General features: G+C 46.2%; 1 protein-coding gene across 5 annotated transcripts in view; it reads right to left on the bottom strand.

Moving 5' to 3' along the window:
• The window catches only part of CACNA2D2 (calcium voltage-gated channel auxiliary subunit alpha2delta 2), a 577,811-nt gene that overhangs the window by 535,039 nt on the left and 29,769 nt on the right, over positions 1-13,003 (bottom strand). For all 5 annotated transcript variants that reach the window (XR_014217283.1, XM_082214493.1, XM_082214492.1 and 2 more), the window contains one exon: positions 5,902-5,983. Coding sequence is in view for 4 of the 5 variants with exons in the window: in XM_082214493.1 (XP_082070619.1) it covers positions 5,902-5,983 (82 nt within the window). In the remaining variant the exon portion in view is untranslated. The remainder of the gene's footprint in view (positions 1-5,901; positions 5,984-13,003) is intronic.

Consider the following 13,003-nt stretch of genomic DNA (forward strand, 5'->3'; position numbering starts at 1 on the left):
GGTTCAGCAGGGGCCCAAGCCACCCTGGCAGGGACTGAAGTAATGGAGAAGGTGAAGGTGCCACCACAGTATGCAGATCTCAGCGACGTGTTCAGCGAGAAGGAAGCTGACCAACTACCCCCGCATAGGCCCTTTGATTGCCAGATCAATTTACTCCCTGGAGCACAGCTTCCTGTAGGCAAGTTGTATGCCATGTCAGACAGGGAAATGCAGGAGTTGCGAGAGTTCATTGACAAGAACCTGAAGAGAGGCTTCATCAGAGAGTCCAAGGCAGCGGGGGGTAGCCCAGTGTTTTTTGTGGATAAAAAGCACACGGACAAGCCGAGACTTGTATGTGATTTCAGGCGGTTAAATGCAGTGACAGAGCCGGCAGCTTTTCCTATGCCCAGGATTGATGATATTTTGACCAGGGTGCAGAAGGGAAAGATTTTTACAAAGCTGGACCTAAGGGGGGCGTACAACCTGATACGTATAAGGAAAGGGGATGAATGGAAAACTACCATGTTCACCCCTTTGGGGGCATTTGAATATCTCGTGATGCCTTTTGGATTACAAACAGGCTCCGCGTGTTTTCAATCGTTCATGAACCACGTACTGGGGCCTTTGCTCTACAAGAATTGCGTGGCCTTCCTAGATGATGTGTTGGTGTATTCGGAGAATGAGGAGCAACATGTGAGAGACGTCAGAGAAGTGTTGAGCAGGCTGCAAGCCAACAGGCTGTGGGTGAAACTGGAGAAGTGTCAGTTTCATACCAAGGAGGTGGAATTCCTGGGGTACCGCTTGTCAGACAAGGGGTTGGCCATGGACCCCGGCAAGGTTCAAGCAGTGCTGGAATGGAAAACACCCAAAACCAAGAAGGATGTGCAGAGGTTCCTAGGGTTTGGAAACTTTTATCGTAAGTTCATCCGAAACTTCGCCCACCTGACGGCGCCCATCACGGACTGTCTCAGCAGTAAAAAGAAGTTTGTTTGGACGGCGGAGGCGGAGCGAGCGTTTGAGGAACTGAAAAGGGCCTTCGCCTCTGAAGAACAACTTCTGCATGTGGATTTACAAAAAAAGCTGAGGGTCGAAACAGACGCATCTGACAGAGCCATAGGGGCGGTGCTTCTTCTGCAGCCGGGGAAGGAGGAGTCAGAGTGGCGACCGTGTGCCTTCTTTTCGCGAAAGCTGAACAAATCCGAGAGGAACTACACGGTGTACGACCGGGAACTTCTTGCGATTCATGAGGCTTTCCGGAGATGGAGGCACCTGCTAATTGGTGCACAACATAAGGTGCAAGTGTGCACGGACCATAAGAATCTAGAGTATTGGAGAACTGCGCGAGTGCTCAACCAACGGCAGTTGAGATGGGCCCAGGAGTTCTCCAAATTTAACTTTGAGATTTGTTACGTGCCAGGCCCAGAGAACGTTAGGGCGGACGCTCTCTCACGCAAACCTGAATATTTGGAGGGGGAGGGAGCACCCGAAGAGACCCATGTCATTCCAGAGGACCGCTGGGTGTGTGGGGCGGCATTGGTGGGGCAAAGGGAACTGGTAGAGGGAACGGTGCAGGATGAATACGCCCAGGACAAACTCAGGGGTCTCAGGAGGGAGGGAGACAAACCCGGGGGTTTTGAGGAGAGAAACGGGGCGTTGTACTACAAGGGAGCGTTATATATACCTGAAGGGGAATTGAGGGAAAAGGTACTCAAGCAACTGCACGATAGCCCCACAGCAGGGCATTTTGGGCAACACAAAACCATGTGGCTGGTTACCAGGGAATTCTGGTGGCCCAAGGTCAGGGAAGATGTGCGGGAGTATGTGAGAGGGTGTGACCAATGCCAACGAGCCAAGGGGGAGAGGCGGGCACCGGCAGGTTTATTAGAACCACTACCCACGCCTGAAAGACCATGGGAAGCAGTGGCAATAGATTTCATGACTGATCTGCCAAGGTCCAGAGGGAAAACAGCCATCATGGTTGTGGTAGACCTGTTAACCAAGATGGCCCACTTTATAGCCTGCTCACATGCGGTCACAGCGGAAGAAACCGCTAAATTGTTTGTAGGAAATGTGTTTAGGCTGCATGGCGCCCCCTTGAGGGTGGTTTCTGACCGAGGGAAACAATTTACTTCCAAGTTCTGGAGGAAGCTCATGAGCTTATTGCATGTAGAGGTGAATTTCTCAACTGCCCGTCATCCAGAAACCAACGGGCAGGCGGAAAGAGCTAATGGTGTCCTTCAGCAATATTTGAGGTGTTATGTGAATGACAGAGAGAATGATTGGGTGGAGAAGCTGGCGTTGGCAGAATTTGCCTACAACAATGCAGAGAACGTGTCCACGGGGATGAGCCCCTTTTTGGCTAATCACGGGTGCCATCCCCGAGCCTTCCCAGGGGGGGAAGGGGAGAACTGGAGCGTTCCAGCTGCAGAACAGTTCGTTGAAGAAATGGAAGCGATCCATCGCCAGCTCCAACTTAACTTAAACAGGGCTAAGGAGGAATATAAGAGGCAGGCAGACAAAAACAGAAGGGAAGGGGAAAGCATTAGGGTGGGGGACCAGGTGTGGCTGTCCACCCAAGGGTTACCATTCAAAGGGGGTTGTAAGAAATTAAGACCCAAAAGGCTGGGCCCATTTGAAGTCACGCAGCAGGTCAACCCAGTGGCTTTCAGACTCCGGTTACCGAACCACATGAAGCTGCACCCAGTGTTCCACAGGTCGTTGCTGTCACCGTATAAAGGGGACAGAGAAGGGAGGGTCAATAGGGGACCAGCTATGGAGGAAAAGGAACACAGCTACCATGTAGCGGAGATTCTCGATTCCAGGTGGAAGGGAGATCAAGTAGAGTATTTGGTAATGTGGGAAGGGGAGCCGGAGTCGGAAAACACCTGGGTCATGGCAGAGGATGTAGATGACGAGGTTTTGATAGAAACTTTTCATCAGAGATTCCCTCGTAAACCTCAGCCAGTGGCGAGGTTCTGGAGGGAATACTTTGCCACCACCGACGAAGAGGAAGAGTTGGAGGGGTTCTCTGATTCCGAGGCGGAGGAGGATTCAGCGAGCCGGAACGAAGACGGATGGAGGGAAATGTTCGAGACGTCTGAAGATGAAGAGGATTCTTTTCGGGGTTTTAGCTCCTCACCGCCCAGAGGAGAGAGTAGGGGCGGGGGGGAAGGGGGCCCTGGAGGGGAGGTGGATGTCAGGGAACTGACATCAGAGGAAAGGGAGGTGGTAGGGCTCCCAGAGGCTGGGAGGGAGTCAGCAGCTAAAGCAGGGACCAGCAGGGGGAGCGAGGGGTCTCTGGAGGAGGATCTCAGTAATGCTGAGAGAGATGCAGCAGCCAAGGCAGGAACTAGCAGGGGAGAGGAAGGGGTGAGAGACACGTCCAGCGAAAACAGCGGGGAGGTGTCAGAAGCAACCGTAGGGAGACCCATGCTTCGCCGGAAGCTGCCACGTCGTGAGTCCAGGAGACGCGTTTCCGTTAAGGAGCTTCTTTGCTGGAAGCGCTTCCGCAGGCAGCCACTGTCAGACTCTACTAGTGACTAGAGCAGACATGTCTGAGGAGCTCTGTCACACACAGAGGTTTGTGGAGCCGCACAAACTCTGAGGGAGCACAATTTTAAGCACAAGCAGCTAATCATCCCATTACAATACCCATGTAAGTCACACTCACAGTAGACCTATTGAAATTGATTTTAATGGATCAGCTCTGAGTATAACTAACACTGGCTATTTCCCAAGCAGACATGCTTTGAAGCATCCTTTGTTACTGAATATAGTGTATGCATATCCAAACTACCTCACCTTATTACACAAAGAAGGAAGGTTAGAATTATTATAATCTTATTAGTAAGAATCCTATGTACATCTTCACTGAGGTGAACACTAATACTCTAGTTTGCCAATATCTGTTGAGTTTTGCTTCATTTATTTTGATATTTCAAAATCTATTGGTCAAGGATCACTGGCATTTGTCAGTGAATTGCAGCCTTCACAGTATAGATACTTCACAGGCCTTTAACCGATATGTTCCCTATGAAATTGGATATACCTTTCTCAGAACCAGTTACATCTGGTCCATATTTCTTGACATAATCAGAATCTCACTTGCTTTGTTGAAAGTGAAAATAAATAGATGGTCAATAAGAATGGCCGAAAAAATGCCTTTTTATGATTCCTGAAAACAGGAATAGCTCTGTTGTAGTAAGCAACATCCCTTGTTTCTGGAAACAAAGAAAGTGTTAAAAATAATGTTTTTAATATGCCAGCTGTCAGAGAAAATATCAGCACCATTACATTTTCTGACACTATATTCCTGACAATAAATTTCATGCCTCATGTGGCAAAGCATTTATGAGATTTCAGTCAATAACCAATGCACAGGTCCATATCCTCACCCAGAAAAGAGGGAGAAATTAAGAAGAAAAAACTAAAAAATAATAATGAAGGAGGTATTATCATTTTTATTTACTAACATGTCACTGCTTATAGTTAGATCTGAATTAAAAGGGAAAAGAAGCAGGTCTGCCTCTCAGACTGTACATCTCTCTCTCTCTCTCTCTCTCTCTCTCTCTCTCTCTCTGTGTGTGTGTGTGTGTGTGTGTCTCACATACAAAAGCTATGAGAAACAAAAACTGAATTTAGAACTTGCAGATGATGGTGTGTGACAGGTCTGTAGGTCTGAGACTTTTATCTCCTCTGACATGCTTAGTTCTATTTTTAATCACCAAGACACAGAAGACTGAGTCACAAAATTAAGGAAGGACAGAGCCCCAGAGCACCCAAGCAGGTATCATGGCTCTGACTGTGCTAAGCGTCATTCAGATGCACAAGGAAAGAGTTTCCTATTAGGGCTTTGCTTAGGAGCTATTATTAGTATTCAGATTTCTGTTTGTCTCAACTTCTATTTGTATTAGCAATTCTCTAAGCGGAGCATCAGGACCAAGAACAGGAAAACAACACTGCCGCTCACCCTGTCAGATTTGCTAAACGCAGCCCTCATCTTGGCTGAACGTCAGTATATCAAGTTCAACTTTTAGCTAAGGCAATCATGGTTTCAGATTCTGGCTTGTTTTCACAAACCATAGTATAATTCTCCAAGTGCAGACATCATGAGGGATGGCAGTTAAGTTTAAAATACTGCCATTACCCCAAGAACTGGCTCTCCCTATGACTGACCCAGACGCTACGATCATGAGAGGTTCAGAGGGTGATAACAGAAGAATAAGCTTCTTCTTTTTTGCAGTGGCTCCTCATTTGTAGAATGCTCTCCCCAGGGAGGCTCACCTGACACCTTTGTTACATACCTTTAGGTGGCAGGCAAAAACATTCCCCTTCTCCCAGGCCTTTTAAATGAGGTGGGGGGAGATTATTGTTTTAACTTATTACTATGTTAGGTGCTTTGTGTTTATATATGTTAGGTACTTTGTGTTTTTATATCGCAACCCTTCCTGTGATCCTCAGGTGATAAATAAAAAGAAATTAGAAATAATAATAACAAATTCATAAGCTTTTACTTTCACTCTCCTCCTTGCAAGTGTAAAAGAGGAGAGGAGAAGGAGCCAAAGGTTCAGTAATGTAACAGGATACCATGTTCCCCCATTATATCTGAAGTGAATCACTGGGTGAGGTTGGAGTGGGCAAGAGGCTGCTGTCAGTGACTATATATATTAGAACAGTGATGATGGTGTCAGCATATGTGATTGAAGTCTCTTAATAGCGTACAGATTAAAAGCAAGCACTTTGAAGTGTGCCCTGGTTGCAAGAGTGAGTCAAACACAGCATCCCCCCAAGACTGTGGTGTAATATGAACATGAGAACCCAGACACCAATGAATGACCATTATTTCTCTGGATGTAACCAGCTTTATCCAAAAATATTGTGACAAAGAAAGGAAAGAGAAGGCAGGAACGAGGCAAAACTTACCCGTTTCAGCTGATCAACACCACCAAATATCCTCATCACGCCATCAATCTCTTGCTCCAGTCTTCTGGCCCAGTACTGCATTCTACAAGACAGGGGGAAAGAGGGTACACTGAGTCATTTAAAGAGGTACAAAAAGGGAGATGGTTACAAATCAGTGCCCAGGGCTTAGCTTGTACACTCGCCTCCTGACATTCCAGCTGTGGGCAGAATACCAAGCATGCCTGACCTCCAAGATAAGGATGATAAGCTTAGAATGATAAAGCTTATCAGATGACCAGCTTCCAAAATTGTAAATGTACACACACAGAACAAAAAATAAAGTCAACCTAAAAGCTGCAAGCTGCCTTTCTTTTCTGGTAACAGAAACTTAACACAGATTAGGAGGAGCAAGCTGGTCCAGCTCTTCACAATAACACCTTGTCTTCTATGCCCAACACTCCCAATAGCCTTCCTTCAAATAGCAAACTAAGTTGGCTGATGGCCTATCAGTTCGGAAGCAAGCAGAGCCACAAAAAAAATTTAAGATGCCCATGTGTGCAACAACACATATGCCAGACCCTCCAAATGTCCCTATTTTCCAGGGATGTCCCTGGTTTAGAGAAGCCATCCCGGTTTCTGATTTCATCCCGGAATGTCCTGCTTTTCATTAGGATGTCCCTATTTTCATTAGAGAAATGTTGTAGAGTATTGAGTTATGCAACCCCCGAGCTGTCTAAAGGCAATCCTATATAGAGAAGTTTTTTATATATATATTTAATGTTTAATGATATTTTTATATATGTTGGAAGCTACCCAGAGTGCTGGGGCAACCCAATAAGATGTGTGGGGTATAAATAATAAAATTATCATTATGGAACAGGACGTCCCTATTTTCATCAGAGAAATGTTGGAGGGTACGATATGCTTCTGAATTATAAGAAAGAAAGAAATTTTAAACCCTCAAACTGTTGGACAGGAGCTTGTGAGCTTGCAGAGTGATGATGGCAGCTGAGCCATTGGCAGGGAGAGGGAGGTTGGACATAAGAACCCAAAAATTAGGCAGACTGTGCGAGTCTATCAAGTCTATGATTGAGAACAGCCTAATTAGCCTAAATGTTTGTGTGTCAGTGGTGGGACAGGGGAGAAGGAAAACAGAGGACGGGAAAAGAAAAGTTGCTGGTTGGCCTTGACCTATAAAAGAATCTTTGGGACACAGGAGGTGCTGTGGTCTGAACCACTGAGCCTCTTGGGCTTGCTGATGGGAAGGTTGGAGGTTCGAATCCCCGCAATGGAGTGAGCACCCATTGCTCTGTCCCAGCTTCTCCCAATCTAGCAGTTCGAAAGCACACCAGTGCAAGTAGTAGATAAATAGGTACCGCTGTGGCAGGAAGGTAAATGGCATTTCCGTGCTCTCTGGCTTCTGTCATGGTGTTCCGTTGTGCCAGAAGCGGTTTAGTCATGCTGGCCACAAGACACGGAAATCTGTCTGTGGACAAACATCGGCTCCCTCAGCCTGAAGTGAGATGAGCGCCGCACACCATAGTCACCTTTCACTGGACTTAACCATCCAGGGGTCCTTTACCTTTACCTTTCACCTTTTATAAAAGAATCTTTATTAAATGTCTTCCCCTTTCCCATTCTGCAGACCTGAGTATTCTGTGCTCAGTCCTTTTATTGCTATAAAAATGGTCCAGTTTGGCTAGCAGTGATCTAGAACTATACCACACAGGAAGAAAGTCTTGAAGGGCAAGGAGAAGTGTTTGATATCCCTTCTACATCCCTCTGGAGATGTCTGAGCCATTAAGAAGAGTACTGTTCTTAGTGAATGTGGATACCACAACATGCCATATATAGTTGCACATAATTAATTCAGACTTAGGTTTAGTCCACTGGGACTTACCATAAAAGGTTGCAATTTATCTTAGATTTGTCAAGGGTGACAGCGACCCATGTTTCTTGAGAGTGATTTTTTCTTTTCTTTAATCATTTGTAACAATGTTGGGAAGGGTGGCTATTTTAAAAAGCTGATCTGGTATTTATGTTTGTGTGTGGCATACAATTAAAATATACACAGTAGAAGCATGCTGCTTTTAATATGCTGATTTGGGGGCTTTAAAATGCACCCATGTACAGTTTCCTTGAGATGCAGGAAAACAAGGCTTCACAATCCATTGCACTGCAGTAGACAGCAACAGATTTTAGGCTGCCTGTGGCAGGATTGAACATCTGGTATTTCCACTGAGATTTATCTACCTGTAGAATCTATGTACATATCAACATATGTCTACCTCTTGCCTTTCTAAGAACACAGATTGCTATGCCCGATCAGGTTGTTGGTTCACCTTTCCTAGTATACCTTTGTCCTTGAAAATCACTTCTAGACTACCCAATGCATGATAGTTTATTGTATCTAATTATATGGAAGACCACAAAAGAAGCAGCTTTTTTGGAGAATTAGGCTGACTCAGGTTTTTTTTGGTTTTTTTATACCTATATTAGTAGGTCCACTGCTAATTTTAAGTTCCAGGCCCCACAGAGTTTAGGACAGCCAGTCCTTGCTTTATTTAGGGGGGAAACTATACTCACTTCTCTGTTTCCAGAACACACCTGAGAGGTATTCCTAATGGTGGTGGGGTGGAATTAGTTAGGCAAGATTATCACTCCTCACCTGCTTTCTCCTCCCGCAAGATGTAGATGCAGCCCCAGCCTTCTCCCTCTTTTCTATTACTCACGCTGAGGCTTTTAATCCATCTAGAGGAGTCTTGAGGCTTGCAGCCTCTTATAAACTTCACCCTTACTCACATGTAGCCCATCCTGGCTGATCATTGGTTGGGCTATTCATGAGTAAGCAGCAGATCTAGCAGTTTCTTCCCCATAACTTAAGCAATAGGTGGGTCCCTAAAAATCCATCCTGATGTGTTCTGTGACAGCTTCATGGAACAAAACAATTGCCCATCAAAATAAAATTTCAAAAAGAAACTGTGTCCTCCCTAAAAGAGGGCACGTGTTGTGGTGAGCCCTGGAGACCGATCTCCTGTGTTGTGGGTGGGTTGGATTGGTTAGCCACAACACCCGATTGATGGGTCCCTCAATGTTGGGTTCAATGTGGCCAACGGGGCTCAGTCTAAATTGATCGAGGGACCTATATATACCCAGAGCTTCATCTTTTGGCTCGTGCATTCGGAACAAGCTAACAGCGTGTCCTCTGTGCAGCCGTGAGACTTACCTTTGACGGATCGTCTTGGTGATTTCTTTCCGTTATTCTTCCCCTTTTCGTTAATGCTTTCTTTAATTTTTCCCTTATGAGTTGTCCTCTCCCCCCCCCTTCCTTCTCCTTCCCCCTTTTCTAGTGGGGCTTTGTCCCACAGGGGCTTCAGCCCCTGAGCACTCCCGGTTGCGGAGCTTGCAGCTTCCTGTTGATCTCTGTCCACTTAGCTCCCCTTGCAGCGGCTGGTGCCCCTGTAATTTGGCTGTGGTTGCAGATTTGGGGTTTCTTAGCTAACGCAACTTGGGCAATTTGCAATTGTCACTCTCTGGGCGCTTTTGTTCAGTGCTTTGAGTAGTTTCGCTGTATTGAGAGTTCCCTCTCCATTGCAAAATTGATTTCTGTATGCCCCTTTTGAGGAAAGGCTGGTTGAGTATTGTCTAAGGATGGGAAACCCCCTTGGGTTCCTTTTGCAAGGAGAGGTCATCCCTGCCTAGTTTTGGCGGGAGCGCCATCTTAGTCCGCCTGGGTCCCATTGGTTTTGTGTGAACATTGATTTTGTACCCCCCCCATCTTGTAAGGAAGGGATTGAGATGCCTATTAAAAGGAATCCCAGTCCTGCTTTCCCTTCTAAGAGGGTGATTAGAGGTCTGTCTCAGTCACTGCATTTAGCTCCAGCCCCTGCGGTCACTCAGCTTGAGTGCAATTATGGCTAATATTGGTTCAGACCCTGCTGCCATGGCTAGGTTCAATTCAGAACTTGAGTCGCCAGCCCAGCAATTTGGGAGGCAGCCTGATTCTCAGCCTGGCCCCTCCACATCTTCCACTGTTTATGAGGTCCATGGTCCCTCAGATGCCCTGCAGGAACTGATTTCTTTCCATAGGGCCTGTAAGACAGAGTTGTTCCACCTGGCCTGTGGCTTGGAATCAACTTGATCCCCTCCCCCTCCTTCCTTTTTCCTTTGTCCTTCTGTGATGGAACTCCTATTTGGGGACTTCCCTGGCTTTTTTCTGGCCCACGTAGGACCAGTCTGGATGGCTGGCCTTGGTGAAGATTTGATGTTTTCATCCCCAAAAAGTTTTTGATTTGAGTTTCTACTGAAATGAGGCTGCATTTTAATGTTGTATTTTAATCTTGTTTTTAAGTTGTATTTTAATCAATTGTTTGGCTCACCTACGATATATGGGTCGTGCTGTAAAGCCCATCACAATTCAGTCTTCTGCCATTTCATTTTTCCGTAAATCCCTCTATTCCAGAGATCCTTGTGCAAAGTTTGTAGTGCGCAAGGCTCTTGAGGGTTGGGCCAGGTTGCAGCCACCAAAGTCGCCAGGTAGGAGGCTGGTCACATTTGAATTTTTTTGTTCTTGGTGCACAGCAAGTTAAGACTTGTCTGCTGGTCGATTTATGAGGCAAGACTCTTTGAGGCAGCTTTTCTATAGCACTTTTCGGTGCACTGCGTGTGGGTGAAGTGGTGCTGTAGTCAGCACAGGGAAGGGCTCCCAGGAGCTTGCTTTTGCAGGACATTCAGCTGTCTGATGCTGAGCTGGTGCTCACTATTCGAAATTCCAAAAAGGACCAGTTGGGCAGAGGTGCCTTGATGAGGCTGCCTGCCACTGGAAAGCCCAGCCCTTGTCCAGTGAAAGATGCCAAGAGCTATTTGTCACTTCGCCCGCCTGGGGTGGTCCCTTCCTGGTTCATGAGGATGGGTCCCTGTTAAAGAGGCATCAATTTGCTGCAGTAATGCGCAAGTCGTTTGCACCTCATTCTTTCTGCATTGGTGCAGCTACTACCGCTGCACACTGGGGCTTGTCCGTCGACAGGCTCAAGGATTGGGCCACTGGAAATCTGCTGCATATAGGGCTTATGTCCGGATGTGGCACTGAAGTGCAGTTATTAATGTTGTTTTGTTCAACCTAGGTCCACCTACCCTGCACATCTGGATTGTCCACTGGGCTGGCAGGAAGGCGGTGGAGTCTGGATTCAGACGCAGGCTTGGACTCCCCAACCGCATGTGTGTCTCCTGGGTGTCCAGACAATGAATGCATTGGGAGGAGCTTCCCCTGATGCTGCAGGCAAAGGTGTCTGCGAAAGGCACGCCTGCGGCGATGGTGGTGGAGCTGAGCAAGAACGATTTGCCGGAAGCTCCCGGCTTGAGCCTGTGGACCCACATGCAGGAGGACTTTGATGAGTTGAAGGCAGGTCTTCCCGGACTCAAAATGTTTTGGTCGCAGCTGTTGCAGCAATGTGTGTGTCGTGGTAGCCAATGTCCAGCTGCCATGAGAGGGCCAGGAGATGCATCCAGAGTGCAGTGGCCAAGAAGGTTCTGTCCTTGGGTGGGACGGTGATCTGTCACCCAGGCATTACAGGCTTGATGGAGTTCATCTGTAACTGGGAATAATCTGTGGCTGACCTCCGTGTCAGCGGGGTGAAGGGATTGGTTGCAGGTGTGAGTGGTTGGCAGTGAGCATGGGTGTTCGTGTGGCAGATAGGCTCTGGTTCAGGTGATAGGGATGGGGGAACACTTTCACCATCCCTATGTGAACAGTGAATCTCATGACTAGGATTCAGATATTATCACTTTACATAGCAGTAGCAACACACTGACAAGATTACTATTATTTTAGTTATTATTTCTGTTCAGTCTTATCTGACCTGTCACCTAACTCTTTACCTATTTAATGTACTTTACATTTTATGGAAAGTGAATAGTCAAGAGGAAAAGGACAGAAGCAGCAGATATGTCATTATGTATGTGTGGTTTTCACTCTATGACAAATCTGTACAGAGAATATAATACATGGCAATCACTGCATTTTAGGAGTATGCCTCGGGTGGTTTTACAGGGCTGAAGAAACCACCATTCCTTGAAATTTCTTACCATTTTTGCAAAGTATCAAATATATGAAGAAAAATGTCCACAGTGGGGCACTTTCCACAACAGGCCATTGACACAGATGCAGGTCTTGTGGTTTTAAGGTTTTTAAAAAATCTTCTTGGGAATCCATGCAGTGCTGTGCATGCAGAGTTCCAACCATGCATATGGTCCTCCAGCTCTCTGGAGCAGATTCTGAAGGTATATGGGGGAGGGATAGTTATGTTGTACAAGTGGAAGTCATCTGAGCTAGTGGAACAGCAGCAATGGGTACAACCTTTGATAGTGTATTTAGTGCCAAGGTTTGCTGGCAACTTTTAGACAAATACCATAAAAACCAGTTAGAAAGCTTCAGCTGTGTCTCGATTATAGAAGCATTTCCCCAAATTTAAATAGATCTGCAACCTTTTTAGGTGAAATATACCACCAAATTTGTCTTGAAAGCCCACCGAACAAGCTTGTAAAGTCAAATACAATGTGAGGCCCTCTCAATGGGAAAGCATCTAGCAAAATAGCACTGGTACTGGCTGTGAACGTCTGTTGTCTCTCTAAGAACAATGAGATGACAGTACGCAAAACAACATTAAGTCCAGCCTCCCAAAGCTGGGTGAATACACTTTCACATTCTGTAGCTAACTTTAGCCATGTACAACTTCATTTACATTTACATTTGTTTACCAAGAATATGCAATGCACTCTGAGCGAGACCCAATTTTAGGGAAGCAAGGGAGAGGGTTCATGGAAAACAAATTTTAAGCCGGAATACTGATGATTTTGCTAATGTAGCTAATCAAGGACCAAAAATACCATATAATAGGTACATATTCAAAAAATGTCCAGTGCCAAACCACATATTACCATACAGTGGATACTTAAGAATACAAGAATAGTCCCCTGGACCAAGCCAAAGTCTTGTCTAGTCCAGCATCCCATTTCCAACTATGGTCAACCAGATGTCTCTAGAAAGCGCACAGGCAGGACATGAGGGCAACAGCACTCTCCCACAGTTGTTACTCCACAATGGTAGAGGCACACTGCCTCCCAG

The sequence above is a fragment of the Podarcis vaucheri genome (assembly GCF_965113315.1).
Source record: "Podarcis vaucheri genome assembly, chromosome: 2".
Taxonomy (NCBI): domain Eukaryota; kingdom Metazoa; phylum Chordata; class Lepidosauria; order Squamata; family Lacertidae; genus Podarcis; species Podarcis vaucheri.